The 25,130-nt window shown below is 30.6% G+C and overlaps 4 protein-coding genes and 1 long non-coding RNA gene across 20 annotated transcripts; 3 read left to right on the top strand and 2 right to left on the bottom strand.

Annotated features, from left to right (window-relative positions):
• The first annotated feature begins 849 nt into the window (after positions 1–849).
• On the top strand, positions 850–10,212 carry LOC127062101 (vinculin). 10 transcript variants are annotated; one of them, XM_050989753.1, is made up of 21 exons: positions 851–1,090; positions 2,234–2,341; positions 2,480–2,625; positions 2,721–2,997; positions 3,082–3,282; positions 3,352–3,592; positions 3,662–3,894; positions 4,219–4,239; positions 4,362–4,728; positions 4,799–5,227; positions 5,301–5,392; positions 5,481–5,574; positions 6,125–6,169; positions 6,328–6,447; positions 6,554–6,625; positions 7,091–7,114; positions 7,455–7,579; positions 7,658–7,897; positions 8,033–8,123; positions 8,333–8,368; positions 9,192–10,212. In XM_050989753.1, the coding sequence occupies exons 1-21, from the start codon at positions 1,034–1,036 to the stop codon at positions 9,359–9,361; spliced, it is 3,189 nt and encodes a 1,062-aa protein (XP_050845710.1). In that variant the 5' UTR covers positions 851–1,033; the 3' UTR covers positions 9,362–10,212. The 10 variants fall into 10 exon arrangements, with proteins under 10 accessions (XP_050845707.1, XP_050845711.1, XP_050845710.1 ...); XM_050989750.1 differs by lacking the exon at positions 9,192–10,212 and having other exon boundaries at positions 850–1,090; positions 8,333–8,559; XM_050989755.1 differs by lacking the exon at positions 4,219–4,239.
• On the bottom strand, positions 8,441–11,809 carry LOC127062120 (transcription initiation factor TFIID subunit 8-like). 3 transcript variants are annotated; one of them, XM_050989814.1, is made up of 6 exons: positions 11,589–11,808; positions 11,190–11,476; positions 10,957–11,107; positions 10,723–10,866; positions 10,461–10,650; positions 8,441–8,589 (listed from the first exon to the last, which is right to left on the bottom strand). In XM_050989814.1, exons 1-5 carry the CDS (start codon positions 11,716–11,718, stop codon positions 10,481–10,483), a joined length of 882 nt encoding a protein of 293 aa, XP_050845771.1. In that variant the 5' UTR covers positions 11,719–11,808; the 3' UTR covers positions 8,441–8,589; positions 10,461–10,480. The 3 variants fall into 3 exon arrangements, with proteins under 3 accessions (XP_050845771.1, XP_050845772.1, XP_050845770.1); XM_050989815.1 differs by lacking the exon at positions 8,441–8,589 and adding an exon at positions 10,086–10,359 and having other exon boundaries at positions 11,589–11,809; XM_050989813.1 differs by lacking the exon at positions 8,441–8,589 and having other exon boundaries at positions 10,086–10,650; positions 11,589–11,809.
• A 274-nt stretch (positions 11,810–12,083) lies between these two features.
• LOC127062123 (U6 snRNA-associated Sm-like protein LSm8) lies at positions 12,084–13,435 on the top strand. Its single transcript, XM_050989821.1, has 4 exons — positions 12,084–12,282; positions 12,355–12,395; positions 12,630–12,757; positions 13,091–13,435. Exons 1-4 carry the CDS (start codon positions 12,252–12,254, stop codon positions 13,179–13,181), a joined length of 291 nt encoding a protein of 96 aa, XP_050845778.1. The 5' UTR covers positions 12,084–12,251; the 3' UTR covers positions 13,182–13,435.
• On the bottom strand, positions 12,630–25,040 carry LOC127062099 (protein suppressor of sable). 5 transcript variants are annotated; one of them, XM_050989741.1, is made up of 8 exons: positions 22,859–25,040; positions 18,987–19,368; positions 18,670–18,889; positions 18,229–18,581; positions 17,911–18,133; positions 17,492–17,826; positions 17,145–17,373; positions 12,630–17,021 (listed from the first exon to the last, which is right to left on the bottom strand). In XM_050989741.1, exons 1-8 carry the CDS (start codon positions 22,933–22,935, stop codon positions 15,088–15,090), a joined length of 3,753 nt encoding a protein of 1,250 aa, XP_050845698.1. In that variant the 5' UTR covers positions 22,936–25,040; the 3' UTR covers positions 12,630–15,087. The 5 variants fall into 5 exon arrangements, with proteins under 5 accessions (XP_050845698.1, XP_050845699.1, XP_050845703.1 ...); XM_050989742.1 differs by having other exon boundaries at positions 17,504–17,826; XM_050989746.1 differs by lacking the exon at positions 22,859–25,040 and adding an exon at positions 21,834–21,972.
• On the top strand, positions 21,448–23,092 carry LOC127062126 (uncharacterized). Its single transcript, XR_007781067.1, has 3 exons — positions 21,448–21,605; positions 21,878–22,105; positions 22,331–23,092. It is a non-coding gene; the product is annotated as an uncharacterized LOC127062126 (long non-coding RNA).
• Positions 25,041–25,130: the final 90 nt, after the last annotated feature.

Below are 25,130 nucleotides of genomic sequence, written 5' to 3'. Positions count from 1 at the left end.
ATCGTCAGAATCGGTCTTTTATTTACATTTCACGTGATCAACAATGAATCAACAAAGTATTGATATTTCTAATTGTGATAATCTTGAATAAAGGTACACATAAAGCTGAAATAAACACACCGAGATGTGTGTTAAATTATTCCTTTTCTTTACGGGAAAATAATATTTGTTTAAATTAGAATATAAAATTGTTCATTTTCTTTTACTTCTTTGAAGTTAAATTAAATTAAATGCAAAATTTTATCTAAAATAAAATAAAATAAAATAAAATAAAATGATTAAAATAAGAATAAATTTAAATTCTATTAATCATTAAATTAGGACTTTCTAAAATCACAAAACGAATAAGTCATTAAAATCATTCAAGAATTACGTCTATACTCATTGTTGGTGTAATATTATAAAAATAAATGTGATGAACAGAATTATTGAATGAATAATTATGAATTATGCGGGCAAAGTAAGATAATGGAAATAGAAAAGGGTATAAGTATATCATAATTTTTAATTGAATACAGCGCCATCTATATTTTTGTTAGGATCCAGTTGTGAGATGCAACAAGAAAAAATATTTATTATTATAATTAATATGTATTCACAAAGTAAAAATTCATATACTTTTTTACGTGTTATCAATTAACCATCGTTTTAGAAAAATTTCTAGCTGTATCTATATTTTTAACTGTAACATGTTTTAACAAAGAATCTGTTTTACCTTCAGTAATTATCGACTGAACATTGCATCAAACTCTTGTACTCTATTAAAAAAGATACTGCAGTTAGCAATCTATAATATACTCTAATCAATGCCAACTATTCAGTGAAATGATACCATCCCTGGTTATATGATTCAGTGATACTGTAGTTGTTCAGTCATTTGGTCGCACTCGCTTAGTTTGCTTTTTCTATTCTTATATTAAATTTTTGTCTTGTCAACGTTTATTTCTTATTTGTATTGAATTTGATATCTTTAGTTATAAGGAATTAAAGTTTTTATTTTAATTTTATTTTTTATACGTAATAAGTCGAAAATATGCCGGTGTTTCACACAAAGACTATAGAAAGTATTCTTGAACCTGTCGCACAGCAGGTAAGATATTTTATAAAAAATGGTCATATTGAATCTTCAAATATTCACACACACGCGCAATAGATTACCTAAAATTTATCTATTTATATGCGTATATATGTATATATATCTATCTATATTCGATACAAATAAAAATTATCACACACACACACACACACACACACACATACATACACCTTTTTAATTAAAATAAATTTTGCAAAAATAAAAGATAATTTCTCATCAATTAATTTTTAATTGTTTCATTAATTTGGATTAGAATAACTATTGATATCTCAAGACAATCTCCTCCAACTTAACTTACTCAGTAATACTTGTGTTACTTTATATAGAACTATGACATCATTCTGTGGTCATGGAAGAGAAGTACTAAATTTGCTTTTAGGATTGTACCATGTATTTATATGATTTATGAAATCTGATCTTTTTTAATCATCAATGCTAAGTTGACATTTTTAAAAATACAATATCATACAATATTAAAAAATTCTATATACTTATAGCAACAAGAACATTAATAGTTATATATTATTTCAAGGAATGAAAATTATTATATATTATAAGAATTTAAGATATTTACTCTACTATAATATATATAGTAATATTATTCTGAATTTGAAAAATAAAAATCAAGATTTTTATGACATTTCATATCATTCCAACACCATTTCCCCTCTATTTCTAGAAATAGCCATGAAACATTAACACACCTTGCTGATGCCTACTAGATTTATGAAAATGAAACTGAACCTTACCAAAAATGGTATCAGCTGTTCAGTATGATGCATAAATTAAATTTGTATTCATAAAATTCCATAAATGTTACATAGTATAATTTATTGTTTTTAAACAGAATCCTAATGTATGTTTGTTTATCAAAATGTATAATAAAATTTTATGTAATGTATAAATATTTAAATACAAATAAACAAACACATAGACACATATAATAGATATAATAGTACATTTAATTGAACATATAATAGAACATTTAATTAATCTAGTGTGTGTGTGTTTGTATGTGTTTGAAGTAATTAAATTAAAAAAGCAACTATAAAATTCTCTTCTTATATTTGAAGGAAGAAACAAACATAAAATTAAAATAAAAAGCTTTCTTAATTATTTGTACAATATTTTGTTTAGGTTTCAAGACTTGTCATTTTACATGAAGAAGCTGAAGATGGAAATGCAATGCCAGATTTGGGAAAGCCTGTACAGGCAGTTAGTATGGCAGTGACTAATTTGATAAAAGTAAGTCTTAAATCTATTTTATAAGTTAAAAAAGAATATGGATATTTTTTATTTTGTTATAAAATCAATTAGTAATAAAATCATAAGTAAGGCATGAGATATTAAAGATACTGTTGATTATCATATTAAAAATTATAGGTTGGCAAAGAAACAATAAATTCTTCAGATGATGCTTTGCTCAAGCAAGACATGCCTGCAGCATTGCAACGCGTGGAGGGGGCTTCGCGTCTTTTAGAAGAAGCATCTGCAATGTTAAAACAAGATCCTTATTCTGGACCTGCCAGGTAAATAATAAGTACAAAAACATTTTGGAGAAACATTTAGGATATATCTATTATAAATTTGAAACAATATTTTATTTATATATGGTTTTTTATAGAAAGAAACTTATAGAAGGTTCCCGTGGTATTCTGCAAGGAACTAGTTCTTTACTGTTATGTTTTGATGAAAGTGAAGTACGAAAAATAATTAGAGAATGTAAACGCGTTTTGGATTATTTAGCTGTTACTGAAGTCATTGAAACAATGGAAGATTTGGTTCACTTCCTTAAAAATTTAAGTCCATGCTTAAGTAAGGTATCGAGAGAAGTAAGCGCTCGTGAAAAAGAATTAACTCATCAAGTTCATAGAGAAATCCTCATACGATGTTTAGAGCAGGTAATTATTCATTTTATTACCAAGAACTAGTAAATGTAATGATTATTTTATTTAAATATTATATATATATATATATATATACAGGTGAAAACTTTGGCACCAATCCTTATTTGTTCTATGAAAATTTTTATTCACATCATATCTCAAGGTGGAAAAGGAGCTGAAGAGGCAGCTGAAAATCGTAATTATTTAAGTGGACGAATGTCTGACGAACTGAATGAAATAATCAGAGTTTTACAATTAACAACATATGATGAAGAGGAATGGGATGCTGATCAATTAACAGTATGTTTATAAAATGTACTACTGAAAAATTAAAAAGTAACAAAAATTATTATTAAATCTTTTTGTTAGGTCTTGAAAAAAGCACAGAGTGCTATAGAATCTAGAATACGTGCTGCATACGATTGGTTGGATGATGGACTCGCTTTACGTGGAGGTGTAGGAGAAAAAAGTCTTCGGCAAATAGTGGAACAAGCATCGCGATTAGCCGAACGATATCTTTCTCCTTCTCAAGCAGAACCATTATCGAAATTAGCTTCACAAATAATTACCATGACAGATGCTTTATGCGAACTGCGTCAAAATGAAAAAGGTTTGATCATCCATGTGTGCATATATTTATTACTACGTCGTGCACTATTATAATGTCTTATTATTGTAGGAACTACACCACAAGCAGAAGCTCTGGCGCGTGGTATAAAAGAAAAATTAAATGAATTACGCAGTTGCGTAGCATCTGCCTTAGTAGCCGCTGATAAATCAGGAACAGCTCAAACTGCACATACCGTCGCAGGTCGTTTGGAACAAGCTAATAAATGGCTTTTAAATCCACAACAAGATGATAAAGGACTTGGTCAAAAGGCTATAGCTTTGATAATACATGAAGGAAAAAAGGTATGTTGACTATATTGAATCATTAAGCATGCTTAAATCGTAATTAAATTACAGGAAATTGTACATATTATACATGCTTCTTTATCCATTGCTGTTTTTGTTCTTAATGTTAATATATTTCATTCGATAATAGTTCTGTTAAAATGAGTTACCAAAAGTATTCCTTGCCTTTTTTCTTTTTTCTTTTCTTTTAAATAATATATAAATAGCAGTATAATTTTGGACACATTACATATATACAATATGTAATATTAATCCTTCTAATTACTTTATTTTTTACGTATATAAGATTTAATATTTTGCTTGAATGCCTCAAATGGAAAGAACCAACAGCATGTAGCGAATGTAAGTCACGAAGAAATTTTTATTGCAGTATCAAAACGTATTGGATCTAAAGTAGATGTAGTATTTTAAAAGATTTCAAAGTTTAAAGGATCTTTTTTAATCGACGTAATTGTAAAATTTAGGTTGCTGAAGGTTTACCTGGTATACATAAAGTAGAGATTCTACAATTATGTGATGAAGTTGATAATTTATCTCATCAACTTGGAGATTTATGTGCTCATGGTCAAGGAAATACACCAAGAGCTCAAGAGATAGCACGTCAACTATCGCATAAATTGTACGAGCTAAAGAATAGGATACAACAGGCTGTTGTATCACGGGTAGTTGAAGATTTCATCGATATTACGACACCTTTAAAGCAATTTACGGATGCTGTCTTGGCACCAGAAGGTACACCAGGAAGAGATCAAAATTTCAATGACAAAACTCATGCTCTCCAAACATTTTCTAATAGAGCAGCAAAAACGGCTAGAATGGTTGCAGCTGGTGGTATGTATCATCATTACGACTATACCAATTTTTATTATGTAATTATATTGTTTTATTTTTTGAATAATAGGTAGTGGAGGTAATAAAAAATTAGCTGAGGCATTAGCTGCAAGTGCTTCACAAGTTGAATCATTAACACCTCAATTGGTTAATGCTGGTCGAATTCGTATGACGTATCCGGACAGTAAAGCAGCCGATGAACATTTTGAAAATCTTAGACAACAATATGCCGAAACTATGCAGCGAGCAAGAGCATTGTGCGATGAAGCAACTGATAGTGGCGATTTTATTAGAACTTCAGAAGAACAAATGCAAAAGCATACATATCTTTGCGAAGAAGCTATTGCAAAATCTTATCCACAAAAAATGGTTGACAATACAGCTGCTATTGCAAGGTTGGCTGATAGGGTAATACTCGTGGCTAAACAAGAAAGTGATAATAGCGAGGATCCTGCTTTTATTCAAAGAGTTAATCAAGCAACTGATACTTTACAAAATAGTAAGTTATTATTTTATATAACGTAAAATTTAGTGTTTTGTTGACATAATAATTAACCAACTTCGTAATACAGGTATTGCCCCAATGATCCAGAATGCAAAATATGTTACTATCAATACTAATGATAACACTGCAGCATATCATTGGAGAGAAAGCAATCGTGCTGTAAGTGCAATATGTATAATAAACATTATATTATACAAAAATTTTTTATGTAATAACTGTTGTATTTTTATTACTTACAATCACGTAGCTTTTATCCAATGTCGGACAAGTACATAAGGCTATTGTAGTACATCCAGATTTGGTTCAACCACCATCAATGTCGCAGCTGCATATCACCGATGGTACGTATTATGCTATCAGTTCTTTATTATTCATTCTGAATGTATTTTTTTTAGTAGTAAATAGAAGATATTCTTTTGTTAAAAAAAGAATATTAGAATAGTAATTGATTGCATTAAAACGAATGCATCATTTTCATTATCATTATTCTACATTTTTTTTATACAAATGAAAATATTAATTCTTAACAAAATTCAAGCATGGATTAAAAATTCATTTAAAAAAGAAAAAAGAAAAAAATACATAAATTTTCTAAAACTATATTCCATTATAGTTATTATGTAAATTGTAGCATATGTAGTCAGGTGGAGGAGTAGTGGCTAATAAGTAACATAACTAAATAATAGACTTTCATTATGCGACTGTTTTTCACAATGTACATAAAATGAAATTTAACTATGAAAATATCTTGCTCTACTTCCAATACAGTCTTCAACAAATAGTGCAATGATATTACATTGTTCTTGAAAAACGAAGTTATTTGCAGCAAATGTAATTGTTTAAAATGTATATTTCATGGGGTAATATAGATACTTAATATGTTCTTTACAGAGGAACAAATGCCAAGTCAACAATATAATTACTTCACAGATAAAGGTACTTATATAGGCATGAAATTATGCATGATAATCTATTTTATATCCGTTTATTATGTACCACAAGAAAGTTATGATAAAATAGTATGAGAAGAAAATAATCTACAGTCTTATAGATTAAGAAAAAGTAAACGTTCATAAATATTTTTGAAATAATAGTTGGTCAGCCTTTGAGAAATCAACCCTCACCCAGCAATTTACGCGTGATCAGCCCCACACTAGGTTCAAATAAACCACAACATCGTTCTCTTAGTCCATTACCAAAATGGGCACGTGGAGGTATTTACAGATAGTATAAAAAATGAAAAAAAGAAAAAAAAATTGTACACGTTAATTATAAATGACGAGTTATTTGAAATTGAAATTAATCATATTCTCTTGTCAGGAGATAACCCAGATCTCCTCTATCAAGAACTGGCTTCTGACAACGAGTTGGAAAAGTCAATTTGTGCTGGAGGTAAACCAAAAAAATTGTTCTTGAAAAAAAGAAGAATGATTATATTTTCAGGGCTATTTGTTGTTATCAAGCATGTGTTTAGATACAATGTAAGGGGGGCATTTATATGACATGTATTATAATTTGTACATTTTCTAAAAGCAACAAATGAATTTTAAAATATTTGCAACTACTTTCAATGGAATATACAAGATGTGATTTAAAGAAAAACAGTTTCTTTAATATTTAATTATTTATTTAATTTTTACATCATATAAAATCATGCATACTAACTTTACATTGCATGTATAGAAAGGTTTTATATCATTTATCATTAATTTCTATCATTATGCTTATTTCTTCCCTCTGACTAGAATAGCTACTCATAATAATTAATTAACATAATTAATAATTATTTATTAATTTTGTATAATCTATATAACTATATGTTTTTTCTTCATTTTTTTGCTACATGGAATTATCCAGGCTATATTGATTATTATGATGATGGTAATTACTAATATGTCTATATATTTATAAATTAAAACAAGTTATCTAACACAATAATCTAACATTTTGTACTTTGTAGCATGAAAATATATTTAATGTTTATGTTTCAGTTTCTTTATAGAACGATATTCTTCATTTAAAAATTATGATAATATGAAACTTGGAAATGTTTGCAATATTTCCAAGTTTTTCTTATTTTTCTTTTATTTTCTATAAACATAAATTATTTGCATATAAATTATTTAACGTTTTATTCTGCAATAAAATTATTTATGATATTGCAAATAAACATAGTTATTGTTATAAAATTTTATTACAAACAAATTGTCATTTCTAACAGAAGTTGCACCACCACGTCCACCATTACCTGGTGGTGATATTCCACCACCAAGACCTCCACCTCCAGAAACGGATGACGAAGACGAAATGTTCATGCATGCACCTCAACCAAATCAACCAATAATGGTACATTCTCAATTGTTTCATATAATAAAAAATTTTTTGTAAATAAGAATAATTGCAATTAAGAAATACTAATTATAGATGGCTGCACATGGTTTACATCAAGAAGTACGACAGTGGTCAAGCAAAGATAATGAAATTATTGCAGCAGCTAAAAAAATGGCTGTCTTGATGGGTAAATTATCTGGTTTAGTTAGAGGAGAAGGTGGAAATAAGAGAGATCTTATAGCTTGTGCTAAAGCTATAGCCGAAGCTTCTCAGGAAGTAACACGTCTTGCAAAAGAACTTGCTAGAGAATGTACTGATAAACGAATTCGTACGGTATGTTGTAATTTTGTTTATTTATTCAATCTAAATATCTAAATATGATTTATAAAAAGAATAGATATAGATTTATAAAGAATAGAATAAGATTTATAAAAAAATAATTTCTTGTATTTATTGTTTTCTTTTTAGAATTTACTTCAAGTTTGTGAACGTATACCAACTATTGGAACACAATTAAAAATTTTATCTACAGTAAAAGCTACAATGCTTGGAGCACAAGGTATGTCTTTTAAAATCTTTTCCTTGTACAAAAATATTAAAATATTCTTCATATTTCTTTAAAATACCAAGAATTTCATACAATAAAACTAATTATTAATAATGATTTTTACATATTTCGATGAGAACACAAATGTTTCTGTAAGAAAATTATTTACATATATTAATAGCAATTTTTATTAACAAAAAAATGAAATTCTTTATGCATAGAGATGCTCCCTAGCTGGGAAGAATTGATGCTTTATGGTAAAAGAATTAATAAATTATGCTTGATGTTATATATCACCTTTTTCTCTTTCTCTTTTTGTCACTTTTTATCTTCTTTAATTTTTACATATCTTACTATTTGCAATTATCTCGTCAAAATGCATGCAAATTTAGCATCTTTTAAAACGCAGACACACAAATTTGCAATGTTATGTTTAATATTGCATTAGTACTGACTGGAAGTATAGATTTAGAAAGATCTGAAATCATAAAACAATATTATTATAATACAAGAATTAAATGGATGCAATGAAAATAATCAATATGTTATATATTTTTGATTTGTAAACTAATTATATTTTCGTGTGTTACTCAAAATGTTTAATGCTATGCCATTGACATGACTCTATTCTCCATGGTGTAGATGAATTAATTGGGTGCAGTAAGTTTATTCTTATAATTAGAATATGTAACTGCAATAGCTAATATGATTATTTCTTATAGATATAAATAATGTTGTTACATATTAATACAGTATTTTATATACATGTTTAAACATGTATATTAAGATGTAGATATTTTCAGTATTTTGGACTGATTATATTATATTTTTTTTCATATTCTTAATGTTATTATAGTTTTTTATTATTATGTACTTTATAAAAGTGCATGTCTCCCCAATATTTAGAGCACTTCATCCTATATTTAGTGTAATCTATATTTGATGAACACATAATTTACTAGTAATATTTAAAAACTATGTTTATGAAATAATCCAATTAATACTTATAGACAAATATTTCTGTTTAATAATCATTTTATTATTTTATGATATATTAATCTATATTATGATATAAAACAGGTACAGAAGAAGATCAGGAGGCAACTGATATGCTTGTTGGAAATGCTCAAAATCTTATGCAGAGTGTCAAAGAAACTGTACGTGCTGCAGAATGTGCAAGTATAAAGATTCGTACTGCTTCTGGTATGAAATTACGATGGGTACGTCGTCAACCATGGTACCAATATTAAAATGAAAGTATATATATAAGTACAAGACCAGAAACACTAAAGTGCTATGAAGGTTTTTATATCGAATTTAACAATTTCTTTTTAACGAGAATATAACATTATTTAGATAGACTTCTTTCTATATGATACTATATGCTTCATAGAAGAAAAAAAATATTTTATTTTAGTACTTTAATATCTACATTAGTTATTTGTTCCTGGGGGACGAATATTTTATTATAGAATTTCACATCACGATTTTTACTGAAAAAAATAGTGTCAATTTTTTCATAATACAGATTGCATAAATAAAAAAAATTAGAGTACTACAATATATTTTTGCAAATTACATATTATGCGAAATTTGTATTAGATGCTATTTGTATATATATATATTATGTTGATGTATACCAGAATAGAGAATATGCATAACTACATTAGAGCAATAAGAAATTATATTTTTGTACAAAAATATACGCTATTCATGTAAGTCCTCCATAGCTATATAGTAATTTCATTAATCTTGTTCAACTGGTGCTAACATGTGCAATATTGTAGTGGCCTACAATACAAAGTAACAATTCTAAGCAGTATCGTACCAAATATAAGAAGCTATTTCAGTAAAATCTTGATTATGAAATAATCGTGCAATTTAATAATTATATTTAATCTAAATAATCAAGACTTTACTCTATATATACTAATAAATGATGTAGTAAGGGGCACATATATTAAAACAGGCCTATCATACAAATTTGTATAATTATAATTAATAGATTTATATTTATCGAACTCAACAAATATATTTTACAATAACTTCATGTAGTTTTGTGTATAATAAAATAATTTGTATTACGTAATTTAAATATAAATGTTTCTTTGTATAAGATACCTTTACCTACCTACACACGCGCGCGCGCGCACACACATACATTTATAATTCTATTTATAAATAATTTTATTAAAATATTAATATTTCAGGAAACATATTGTCATCTATTAATAGTAATATTATAGTTCTGTAATAATTTTTAAAATGCATGTTTTTTGACAAATTCTTATTTTAAATGGCAATTATTTTAAAGCAAATATAAATTTTATTAAATTTTTGCATACATACCTGTGATATTTGTAAAATTGCTAAGTATCAACAAAAGAGTCTCTTTTTATAGAATGCTGTGAAGGGACCATAACACCTGGTATTTTATTTTTAGGTATTTTTCCAGGACGTAAGTAAGGATTATCTATACCATCTTGCTGAGCAGTAGTTTCATTTGTTTGTTCTGTATCTTCGCTTGGTACATTAACACCTACAAATATAACATGGCCTTATATTATTATACTTATAATAGAATATTTTATTTGTAAATCTTGTCTCATACCTTCCTCTGTTTCTTCAGTTTTCTGTTCTTTTTTCTTCTTAACAGGAGTTGGTTCAAATTGAAAGTCTTGATCTGTTTCAAATATTTGATCTTGAGGTAAAAGTGCTGAGAGATAACTAGGAAATTGTGGTTTACAAGCAATTACTGCAAACAATATTAAAAGCTGTCATTCATTCTTTTAAATAAAATAAAATTTATATATCATATATGAAACAAGACCATTGAAATACTTACATGGAAACATACTATTATCATCTGTCAAAAATAAGCTATGCGTTTCTCCTGTTTTTGCAATGAATCTTGTTAAAGCTCTTTCAATATCTCGTTTTTGTGTAGCAGCTTTTTCTCGTATTGCTTCATATTCAGTTACTGGTTGTTTATGTGTCTATAAAATATTGCATAATGGTCTTGATGATTTAAAAAAGTATATATTATAATTAAATATATATTAAATGTAGAAAGCTTACTGGTGTTCTGATATATGCATGTGGATCTGGGAAAGCTGGTAAATAACTTGGTATATGCGAAGGATGACTTTGTTTTACACCAGCCTGTAAAATATTTAATTGTTTTGACTGGGTTTGTTGTTGTAACGGAGGTAAAACTGTTCTATTTGTCCTTTTCCCATAATTTTCTAAATTATCCAATTTTATACCCATGTTTATTAACCCCAATATAACATCCGCGATTAGCGGTTCCGTTCTCCCAGAAAGTTCGCAATAATTTCTTGCAGATTCCCCAACTTCCACAATAACTACACAAACATAAATAATATAACAAATATAATTAAATATTACAATTAATATTTAGTTTCAAAAATAAGACGATCTTTTACACAGTAATATAAATCTAAGATTAAAACCTACAAGACTGAAGCATCTCTGTAAGAGTTTCTAATGCTTGTTTCTCACAAGTGTCATAACCACATTCTACTAAAATACTGCAAATAACATGATTTAATATTTTTCTTCGAGTATTAACAAATTGTATATCCATATTGTTTAAAAGTAAACAAAACGTACTACCGTACACAACGTATACCACTACACGATATACATTATGACAGTACACTCGACACACTAAATAAACCGATAGAAATATTGACGCATGCGCAAACAGTAATTTGAATGGACTAACTCGATGAGTAACTTAATGTCTTTTAAATATATACGATTATTATGAATATATTTGAATATGATAAACAAAAAGTAATAATGCATTATGTATTTTCAATATATTTACTTAAATGATATTAAATAAGATTTTTTCTGTTAACATTAATCTAAAATTGAAAACGTCAAAAAACGCATCAAATTATGTCGTTTATTTTAACCAATAGCAGCGTTTTATTCTTTACCTCTTTTCTATTCAGAAATTCCTACCAATAAAATAATTCCTATTCTTTTCTGGCTATCATAATATTGGGTTTTCTAATGCTTTTTTTTCTTCAATGATAATCCTGTGTTTACATTCGTGTGATATACCATGCCTTTAGTAATAATACAGTGACGGATAATTGAATATCAACAATGGCATCGGGGTTAGAAAGCTACGTGAATCGTATCCTTTTCCTTCAATGTTATTTTTTATATATTATTCTATAAAATATATTTTTCTTAAATTATTTAACAGATACAGTTTCGATTATTACTTCGGACGGTAGAAATTTTATTGTAAGTATTTGATATTGTGTTACATTGTCTCACTTTGTAACAACACAGTTTACATTCAAAACTTGACATATAATAGCAATAATAATTTAATGAAAAAATAAATTTTTATTTTTCAAATATTAATGAAGTTATTGTTTATAAAAACTTGTCTAATTTGTAACTCTTTGTTAAAAATAAAATATTATTTTTAATAGTATTAAAAATAAACTTCATCATATTATTTTTCAATTTTAGGGCACATTAAAAGGATTTGATCAAACAATTAATATTATATTGGATGAATCACATGAGAGAGTATATAGCACAACGCAAGGTGTAGAACAAGTTGTTTTGGGTTTACATATCATCAGAGGAGATAATGTGTTAGTATAACTATTATTATACAGATGATAACAGGTTTTATGCAATATTGAAAATGTATACATTATAATATTTGTTTTATATAAAAACTGTTAGATCAAGAATAATATAAAAATTTGTTCTTAGCTTTTTTCCTTAATACTTTTGATACGAATTTTCTAAATATTATACAATATTATTGTAAGACGGCTTGCTGACCTATCTAAGTATATTCTCTATTTTATTACTCATTGATTTTCAAAACATTGTTAAGACTACTTTGTTTGACTTTATATTGCAATATCTTACACATTACATAAAATAAATAACTACATTTTAACAACCATTTTTTGCAGAGCAATTGTGGGAGAACTAGATGATGAAATGGATGCACGTTTAGATTTATCAGCTATTAGAGCTGATCCATTAAGCCCTATAACACATTGAAGGTATACATTATATGAAATATTTGAATTATAAGGGCAAGTATGTTTGTATTTATACAGAAGATTAATTCTTGGATGACTACATAAATGCCCATGTTTTTATAATCATATTTAATATACTTGTATTTAAAAAATTTTGCAGAGCAAATACACAATTATGTACATTACTAAAATAAAGCAAAAAGTAACATCCTATATGAATTAACTGTACAAATATCTTATGATATAATAAACTACGTTTTTTCATAAATGTAATTTTGTTTTATGATATTTTAACACGATAAAAGGAAATCTAGTAATTGCAACATGAATTTGAATATATTAAGTAATTTAATATGGTTTAAATGATGTGTATATCAGATGTGTGTATCACTGCGTTCCATATGGCTTCATATTGTAATGTTTATTTTGTAAATTAAATTTATCTGTTTATAGATTTTGTAATAGATTAAATATCTTTTTATAGATTATTATTAGCAGTGAACCTGCACCATTGATTTAAATGTAAAGTATAATTTTTATTGCAGGTATGCAAATTTGTTATAATCTAATCAGGTAGATTAATATATACAAACTATATCATATCATCTGATAGAATTTTATAAATTCCAAGAAAATTATAAATTCCAAGAAATTATCCAATTAATAACAAAGTATAAATTATCTAAATACCTTTTGGATTACCATATTTATAAAAAATTATTCCATATATAACAAACTTGTAAAATTGATACACTATTTTTTTACAAAATATAACATTTTTGTATCAGGGTTTATATATATTGTAATTTTATTTGTATTAAAAAATCTGAAAAAGTAAGCTGGACTTCGTGCCAATTATAATACATCATATTAAATATAAATATGTTTTGTAGAATCAATGTATTATTTACTACATATTCTTTGCTTATGGATATACAAAATATGTTCAACAAAAGTCAGCAGAAATGATTATAGAAAAATTTGTGTTATAGAAAAATGCAAGTAAATTAAGAATGGTATCTATATGTACGTATGTTACATTTTGTAATTTATTAATATTTATTATGCTCATGAGAGTTAATTTAAAGAGAGCTATTTACTTTCTATAACATAATTTAATATTTAACAGTTGAACATTAGATTTATAATTGCACCAAACTCCTTTTTTATATTGCAATTAAGATTATAATGTAATACAATAAATAAAAACAGGAACTACAATATTATTTTGTTTTTTAATCTATTAGCAAAATCTATACAAAAATTAGTCCTACAAAAGTGAGAAATTCACGTATAGAACAATGCTTAAATAAATCAAATGTTAAAATTGTAAATGGTGCATTTATAACTGACTTTTGTATAATCAAAAAGCAAAGATGGCATGTTGAATTTCTTAAATGAAATATTTCGTATATATATATATATATGCGCGCAAGTGTGTATATGTACTATATATTGGAAGACATAACAAAAATATAAATCAATTAGAGTACAATCTAATATTTTCCTATTCTGCGTATCTTAATTACTAAATGTCTTTTTGAAGTAATCATAAATACATGATATATACAGATTTTCCTTAAAATTTAATTATCTGTATTATCAAAAACAATGTTTTCCAACTTTATTTGTTCCATATTGTATTTACTCTATATGCATGTAGCCTTAAGAGTAAAACTCGAAACAGTGCAATTATCGGCACTACATATACACACTGCCAATGTGTGTTCGATTTTATATACTAAAGTATGTAAGGACAATTCCTACTGTCAAACATTTGTACAGTTGACAATAAAATAATTGAAGCGAACCATATAGCTCATTGCATTATATAACAATGCGTGCTATGCTAGTATAATCATACATATGAGAATTATCATCAGGTACTTAAGTTATGTACCTACACAAATGGATGAATTATTGCATTAATTATTGGTCACAATGTTGGTCCTGTTACGATGTCGTCTTCTAACACGACCGCCACGTCTATTCTGATTTGCACCATTCCAATCAGGACCACTATCCATAACAAAATTTGGAGGATTTGGCCCATTTGGATTGAAACCCATTAAACTAGGATCTGCAGGGCCAGAATTTGGACCAAAATTGTTGAAATTACCACCAGAATATGGGGGAGGGCCATCATACGTAGGAGCAACATCAGGTCCAAAACCTACACCAGGAGCAGGACCTAAAAGTCCAGCTCCGTTATTGCGTTGTGCATTGTAACGTGGATCATAGTTCATTTGACTTTGTGACATGACTGGTCCATTCATATTCATTGTTGGTGGCATGTTTGGCATATTGGTCATACTCATTGGAGGCATATTTTGTGGACCCATAGGAGAATTCATCATGGGACCCATGGGTCCCATATTTCCAAGCATTGCATTTGATGATATAGTCATCATATTTTGTGATCCTGGCATATTTTGTGTAACAGGCATACCAGGGGGACCAAGAGCCATATTAGGCATTTCCATCGATTGTTGCGAAGCACCTTGTATCATGGAAGCACTAACATTCTGTGAGGATTGATTAGAAACTTCGAGCGCTTTTCTTCGTGGATCAGATCGAATTTGCGGAGGTGATTTTGGCGTGTCTGGCTTCATTGGTGGCGGAGACATAGGAGAATCAGCTATTTCGGCTTTACTAACACGAAAAATTTTTCTAAGACGTGGATCGTATTTCACTTGTGGGTCATTTTTCGTGAGCTTTAAACCTGTATAATCAGGTCTTGGTATGTCAACGACATATACTTTGTAAGTCATTGGAGGATGGGAATTGTAACTTGCATCTATTTCGGTGCATGGGATATGTGAAGGAGCTGGTTTGAATGGTAAACTTAACATTTGTCGCAGATCAACGTCCGATTTAGTGGATGTATCTGTAAATCCTGCACCAACTACTCTAAGATCTGTATCTCCAAAACCAGTTTGGAAACGTTGTCTAAAATCCATGTCTTTCCTTCGAAGATCTTGATCTGCCCTAGTTCTAAGGTCTGTATCCATATTAGTGTCTACAGCTGTAATACCAGAACTGTAGATACTTGTTTCTAACCTAAGATGTTTCGTTTCCTTTTTAGGATCTATCCTACTTGGACTGCTTGGTTTCTGTTCATCTCGACGTTGTCGAGGATCTCTGGACATTCGAGGATCTCTAGATGCAGGAGTTACCGTCGAACTTGTACCAGGTGACGATCTAGGACTTGAGGTTTCATTTTCAACCTTAGAAATTTGACTTGAAATACCAAACGTAGAATTTTTAGTAGTTTTAGTCGTAGGATTGTATTCAGTTGTAGAATTATTTGTATCTTGTGTAGATTTCATTTTTGAAGCTGAAGATTCTTGCGTATTTATAGTGTTATTCTGTTGAGTTTGTAGAGTTTTACCATTTGTTGAACTTTGTGCCTTAAGAGACGATAACAATTTAGATACTTCTGCACTTATATCGATTTTACTTAAGTCTCCAAGTTTATCTACAATAACTGCTGGTTGAGGTATACTTGGTGCCGAAGATGCAGATTGAAATTGTTCTTTTACAATAACATTTTGAGCCTTTTCAGATGGTTCAGGTTCTTCTTTTGACGCATCTTTCGAAGAAAGTACTATTGTTAAATTACCACCATCGTCATCGTCATCGTCATCCGAATACCAATCTTCTAAAATCTGATCTGTACTACGTGCATTGTTCTCATCTTCCACATTTTTAAAACTATCCTGTGCAGCACGTTGTTGCTGCTGGATACGTAAAAATAATTCTTGAGCCTTTTTTGGTAAATGGGATGGAACTTCTTGTTCTTCTGTGGAAGGTGAAGCTACATTCGAAATATTGCTTTGTTCGTTTGATGTCGATGATTCTATAACAAATAAGTTAATGTAATTAAGAAATCTATACATACATGTTCTTATTAAAATTAATATAATTCATTTCCAACGCTTAAATAATAAATTTGAACAAAAATTTTATAACATTATCGCACCTTTTCGTGGTTCTACAACTTTCTCTTTATCGTCATCTTCAACTGGCATTTCAATGACAAGCTCGGTTTCATCATCTTGATCACTTTCTTCATCAACTTTCGATTTACTAAGATTTGCAACTTCATCAGCTATACTAACCACAGGTGGTGGTTTTTTTGAACCTTTTAATAACTCCCTCAAATCTATATCCTTTGAATTCTCATTAGTGGATGTAGTTTTTCTTTTTGCCTGTAAATTTATAATAATTGACTTATTAATATGAGTGAAGTATTTCTAAATAATTATGTAGTGTATATTGTAATAGGGTAAATCAATCATTGTTATTAATTATCAAAATTGTTTTTACCGTGTATCTTACTTGTGCTAAAATTTCATCTTCTTGTACCTCCTTTGGAAAATCATCTTTCGATTTATTTACATTTGTTTTATTAGAATCTGCATTAGTTTCAGTGTAAAAATCCATGCTTGGAACACATGGTTGCAATATTTGAGTTTGTTGCAATTGCTGCTGAGTCGCTAAACCTAAAGCTGCATTAGGCAATTGAAGACCGAGTTCATTGGCTGATTGTAGTAACATAATTTGTTCATATGGTACTCTGTCTTCGTCGGATCCCCAACGTGTCTTTTTTCCAGAAGGTTTTCTTTCCCTAACAGTACTTTTCTGTTGATTGGATGTTTCCTCTATAATAATAATTAAAATATTAATAATTGATTCTGATTTTCCATTAGACGTACATATATATATATACATATATATATATTCACCTTTTTCATCCTTGTTTTCATTTTTGTCTAAAGCATTTATTGGTGCAGGTACATTCAATTCAAATAAACTAGGAATTTTCTGATTCGTTGTATCTTGTCCTTGGGCGAGTGCTGTAGCTGTATTATTTATCATTAACATTGCTCTTTCTCTACTCAAACGTGGAAAATCCCCAAGAATTTCTTTTGGTGCAGTTTCAAGATGTTTCAAAAGAATTCCTTTTACCTATAAGAATATCGAAATATGTATATATTATTTTTATATTAAATTTTCATAGAAAATACTTTTCATTTTTTTACTGTATCAATAATGATAATTACCTGCTCGTTTAAAGGTTGATGCGAAAATTTACAGTTATCACCTTGGTTACATTTCAAACCAGTATGGAAGAACTTGCATGGAAAGTCATGGTGCATGTAAAGACATTTGTCCCTTTTAGCACAACAGTCCATAAGATAAAACTTGCATAGTTCCATCTTTCTGGGAGGTAAAGCATTATGTGAGAAAGGACAATCATCTCCTCTGTGACATTTTCCTTGCATGTAATACAAACATATGGATTCAGGATCTTGTCCATGTTCAGCGGTTTGAATTCTTCGTCCGTTTCTTTCATTCCTCAATTGCCCACGGCCTTTATTTTTTCCACCGCGTTCATTTTTTCCACCTCTACGACCTATAATATTAATATTCATAATATATCATACTATTTATATTTTTTGTGACTGCACATAAATAAGAAATATTTTAATAAAACTGAATACCTCCTCTTCCATTACCACCACGCTTATTCTCATTTTCTCTATGTCGATTTATGTTGGATCTTTCTTCATAATCAGAATTACTATCAAAATTTTCATGATCGTTAGTATGTCTAGGAGAACTATTATCTTGAGAATCTTTTCTAATAGGAGATGCACCTCGAACAAAAACCATTTCATCATCATCTTCATTACCATTCTCTTCATCGCTTAATTTTCGTTTCTATAAATATTGTAAGCAAATTATGAGTAATATATTTATTAAAAAATTAAGCCTAAATAAAAATATCAAATGTGAACAAAATAGTATAGAATGTAACCTTTTGATCTTTTGAACGATCTTCATCTCGCTCATCGCGTACTCTTTTCCTACTCTTATTCCTATTAGTTTTGTTCTTTGATTTTGAATCTGTATTTCTATTCCCATCTTCCTCAAGAGCTGCTCTAATAGCTTTTTCTACATCGCCTGCCCAATCCTCTGTTGGACTTTTATACTTTAAGTATCTATCGTGTTTAGCAGTTGTTCCTTGAATAGGCTGCTTTTTGTTCTTATTAAACTTAGAATCAAAATTTTTATTCTTTGATACATCTTGTTTTGGAGATGGCTTAACAGATTCAGTTATTTCGACCTGTGGACGAGTAACTGGCTCGTCATCTTCATCGGAAGGAATTTCTCCATCTTCCAAGTCATTATCATTATTACTGTGAAAAAAAAAGAATACATAATTGATAATTAAGAAACATTCAGTCCATGAACCGATAGTAATTTTGTGTTCGCAACATGTCTATATATATTTAATTTATAAAATTAATTTATAAAATGAAATATATATAGAAAGTTAATGTTTATAATAACAAATATGTTTCGTAATTAATTCATATAAGCTTTACTATGTTATTTTATGTGAATTTATATAACAATTACTACTTGTAAAGATATTGAATTATATAATATACATGTAATAAAGAAACTATATAAATCTCTCATAATATTTTCTATATATCAACAATGCTTTTTAATAATATCCTGTGAGAAACTATCATTTTAATTGAATCTATATATATATATAAAATGAATCTCAAATATAGAATGTACTATTTTGTAATCTCATATATGTTTTAACTTGTATATTAGAAACATTGATATTGTAATTAACAAACTGAGATTTTCCTAAAATCTCACTGTTTATGGATTATCAATAGAATAGTATAATTTTATCAAAGTATTCATACAGCAAGAAAAAAAAAATATTTTGATATTATATACATTAACAAAAATATGTGTATCTTATCAGGAAAATCATGTATCTTGAAGATGTCATAAAAGAGAAGCTTGAGTAAATATGTTTTTTCCAACTAATCTCTGAATAATTAAAATATCATCAGATTCTGTACTACGAAGTTAAAGGCATAAACGCGTGGAGAAAAATATTCTCCGATGCTATCACCTTATCATAATTATTCATTAGCGACGATTTTACATGCAGAGAGTGTTTCTCTAACCAAAGAAAGCATCCTCGAAAGATCGAGGGAAGCTCATTATTATTGTCAAGGACAAATTGATAGCCGTCAAGAAAATCGAAACTACACGAGTTAGACAGAGAGAGCTTTGAAAAAACTTTCAGTCGAGTCGACTATATGCGAACGAGGTTGCCGATACTAGCCAAGCTGAAAACATTAAATACGTTTGTCGGAAACGACTAATGGCATGTGACACGTAAAAACGATCGATGACAATCTAAAAGAAATGCTTTCTCTCTCTTTCTCTTTCTGTTTCGTATCTCTCACTCTCTGCACAGACTAAATAACGTGTTTATAAATAATGAGCGATCTAGACTTCGTTTGAGAAAATTAATGAGCACAAAAGAGCTCGTAGAAAAGAATCGAGGAAAATCTATCTCTTCGAATAAATCCGCCGTCTCTCCGTGTCTCTTTCTCGCGAAGCACAAACGACGTCGACGAAACAAATGAATATACATATTCATGAGTGCGCGCGAGTGCACGCTTAATAATAACGTATGTAGGTACGTCGTATAATCTAAAAGCATATAATTAAATCGGGTTGCTACGAAGTCGCGTTATCTACGCTTCGTTGTCTCTATGTCCCTCTTCGTCTCTCTTGAAAACAAACAAAACAAAAAAGAAAATCAAAAGATTCAAAATAATAATTAAGAGTTACCTCACCATAACTAAGTCCTTTAACATCATCATTTAAACATTCATAATCATCTTCATGATTTTTCATCATGATTTTTCCTTCATATCTCTATAAGCATAATAAGATACATCATTTGTAACATCACGTTTTTTATGAAGCATTATTGTCGTCGTTGCAGCATCACTGATAACGTTTAAAAAGTCAATGTCATCGGCATCCGTCCAAAAGTTTCTTCGGACGCACGATGTCGTCGTGTGCATCATTTTCGCACGAACACGCGCGCTTATGTGTGTGATGTGTGTGTATATATATATGTATATATGTATATATGTACATATATACATATACACATATATATATACTTTTTTTTAGAGCAAAGTGCATGTACGATATGCTTTCGTGTTTCATTGTATGTCCGTCAGTGTATATGCGTGTGTGTCATGCGCGCGCGCACGTATATGTATCAAGAAGTATAGATATGACGTCACATACGACGCGCGTGCTCGCGTATCATGTACGTGGTGTTCAATTTGTAAGTGTGTAACGTAATATATATATATACGTGACGTGCAAGTGGTAGACATATATATATAACGTCGAAGTCCACAAGATCGAAAAGAAAAAAAAAAAAGAAAAACATGGAAACTCCGTCCTCTCACTCCCTCTTTCTCTCTCGCTCTTTCTCTCGTCGAACAACAACATCGAGTTGTACCAGATACAAGTTTAAACTAGTTTCAATCTGCGTTTAAAATTCTCGCGAATGGCAGAGAGCAGAGAAAAGGTATTTCGTTATTTTTCGTAACTCGTATTTCCTAGAACGCGAGGAAAAAAGTGAAAGCGCTACACGGAGCGCTAATACACAAAAATATTTCGTAGAGTAGTAAACATATATATATATATATACATATATATATATATATACACACACATAATATATATGTATATACGCGATGATTTTAATTTTACAACACATGAATGCGTCATAGGCGCGAGAAAGACAATATCATACCTCATTTTTGTGCTACATAAAAGTCTCTTTTTCCTAACTTTTAGTCGCGATCTCTCTCACTCCTGGATTTAAACAAGAACAGACATTCTCGTGTTGCAACCTTCTGTCTGTTTCCGCTAGAAAAGAAAGCGGACGGTGGAGGAAGAATTCGTGAGGCTTTTCAAGAGAAAGAGATTCGCATGTACCTGCTGCTGAATGAAGGGGATGACTAAAAAGATCCCCCCGATCATTCACAGGAAAGAGGCATCGCACTAAACGCGCCTACGTGACACGTAAGGAAACACGGTTTGGCGAGTAGTATATGTACGTCTCGTAGTTGCGGCGAATCCGCGTTCACGATAAAGATGACCTTGACCCCCCTCCTTCCCCTTCGTACCCGCCCACCCTTTACAAATGTTAACGCCTTTATGCGCTTTTACAAATAATGCCAAGGAAGTAATCGGTCTTTTCTAGACGCACATTCAACGCCATCATTATTTTAGCCATTTTTCTTTCAGAGATCGACGACATCGACGAGACATCCTTTATCCAAGTAACGTCGCAATTTTATAAAAAACCGATCGACGAACAGTATCTCTTTTCCTCTCTTTATTTACCCCTTCCCTTTCTCTCTGCCTTTTTTCTTTTTCCTTTTCCTTTTCACATCTTCCGGAAGAGAAACAAATATTGACCAAAGTGAATTCGTGAGAGGACGGAGCCTCGATGCTATGTGTTACGTATATATGTGTATATCGCGTTGGGAAGGAGATGACACATGTGTATCGTCTCTCATACGTCACGTATATGCGTCTCGATAGTGTGTGTAAGAGCAGCGATATAGTAATACAGTAGAGTAGTAGTGTAGTAGTAGTAGTAGTAGTAGTAGTAGTAGTAGTAGTAATAGAGTAGTAGTAGTAATAGTAGTAGTAGTATAGTACTAATGTAGTGGTAATAGCAGTATTGGTAATAATGTATAGTAGCAATAGCGACAGTCCGTGTGAAAATTACGTCTGTTTCGTCATTGAATAAAAAATGTGGAGGCAAACCTTTGGATTAGAGTCTCGGCCACGGAAACACTCTCTAATGCCATTGTTTTGTCCCGATCGATCGTGTTTTGTACCATACGATATACCACTGTGGCCCGAAGTTGATCATTCGATCGATAGACGCGACCACACACGACGGATCTTTGCTCGTGGATTCGCGTGCCTGTATATGATCATTTGAGACTTTGAAAATAACTTGATAATGGGCAAATAAACTCAAAGGAAGGCCCGATTGTCCGTTTCTATCTCTCTCTCTCTATCTCTCTTTCTCCCTCTCTTTCGCTAATCCTCTCTCTCTCTCTCTCTCTCTCTCTCTTTCTCTATCTCCCTCTATATCTGTCGGTATCTATTACATGCTCGCGTGAGCGCATTCCCACGGACAAAGATATTATAAATTTAAAAAAAAAAAGAATACAATTCTTAGCCTCTTTCTCCCAGCCCGAATTTATAAGTCTGCTCTCAGAACGGGTCTCGTTTACCGAACGCTTCTGTATCTCTCTCTCTCTCTCTCGCTTTCTCTCACACAAAGAGAAAGCTAAACTCGAATAACTGTATATATATGTATGTATGTATGTATATATATATATCTAGAAGCTTTCTGAAGTTCTTTCGAATCGATATCGCACTTAAATTTGATAAGACATGTTCACTGTGGTATCTCCCTATCCTTCTTTCTCTCTCTCGGTTAATTAAATAGAGAAGAAAATGGCGCGATATTTGTCATGCCACAGAGCTACGTCATTTCTGCTGACGTGGCACATGGAACAATCATTATCCGTTTATGTACCTCTATTACGCGTGACAAATAATTTCGATTTAAACGAATGTCATGGGATGCGATAGTATATAGACGGTTTATTGGACATGAAAACGAATATCGATAGAATAATTATTTAAACGCGTTCAAGGTAAATCTATGATAAAACAGTGTCTTCGACGAAAAGGTGTACGGACAAAGCCACGAGAAGCTTGCACTTCGCATCCCGACGTGATCAAATTTGTCGTCCTCCGTGCTTCTCTCTGTAACGCGGGAGAGGGGGAACGGAAAAGGGATCGCATCCGTGGATGCTCCCTTCCTAAAAAACGACCGCAAGAGGGCAAGCGTCCAATGATTCTACGTATTTCTATATACCATATATAATATTAAGCCCGACGTATTTTCGTTTTTCTTTTTACGCGTCGATCGAAGCAAAATGAAATTCTTTTTTTTTTCTTATCGGTTCACGGATTCGCGCGAGTATCGTTCATGAATCTTCGACGATGTAGTCGGTGACGACGCGATGGTGACGTTTCGCGTTTTTCTTCCGCGATTTTAAAGAAAATCTTATTAATCTTTCTCTCTTTTTGTCTCTTAGTCTTTCTTTCTCCTCTCTCGCTCTCTCTCTCTCTCTCTCTCTTTCTCTCTTTTTCTTTCTCTCTCTCTCTCTCTTTTTGTGTTGGTAAGAGAAGAGATAATGAACGTTTGTGTGAACGAGACTAGTGACCGTAGACAGGCAGACAGGCAGGCGGGCGGGCGGGCAGGCAGACAGGCAGACAGGCAGGCGAAGAGTACGATTATCTTTCGGACAGAGCGTTACTACTAATTGTCAGCAAAGATAGTATAAAAATGTAGCAATTGTGAGTACGATGAGCGAAAACTTCAAAGATCAAACTAAACATGGCCACATCTGGAACTATTCTGAGCGGGCGGCTGCACGGAACCTGGGAAAGGCGGTCGAGCGAGCGGGAGCAGGTCAGGGGAGGGGGGGTATAGTTACCTTCGCTTTCACCAATCGTAGAACGTACGTATGGATCACGTGCTTCTCCACCCTTTATTTGGTCTTCCCCCCCCCCCCATTCCTTCTCCGTTCTCACCGACGCTCTTTCTTCGCGCTCTCTTCTCTCTTCTCTCTGCCGCCATGTTTCCATCACCACCCGTTCCGTTAGCATCGCGTCATTCTGCGCGAAAGAAATTCCTGAAGTTGCCGAGATCGTTCCCTCGTCTCTTCCAACGCAATGGCGGACTTAATATCATCTACTACCTATCATGAAAACATCTAACCTGAAAACTGCTACTTTCAATCAACGATCGTCACGGTTATCGAACATTGCGCAAATAGAAGAGCGCGCTTTGTTTCGAAATACAGACAATGAATAATTATTTTTTTTTGTAATTATCGGTACAATCATATTATTCTTATATATATATTTATATGGATAAGTCATGTATTTATACACGTTAACAATAATATAAATTTTTAAAAAAGGATGATAAAAGTTATTAATTGAATTA

Source organism: Vespula vulgaris, chromosome 3 (assembly GCF_905475345.1).
Source record: "Vespula vulgaris chromosome 3, iyVesVulg1.1, whole genome shotgun sequence".
NCBI lineage: Eukaryota > Metazoa > Arthropoda > Insecta > Hymenoptera > Vespidae > Vespula > Vespula vulgaris.
Note: the sequence above shows the minus strand (reverse complement) of the source record. Positions and strands in the feature narration are given on the sequence as shown.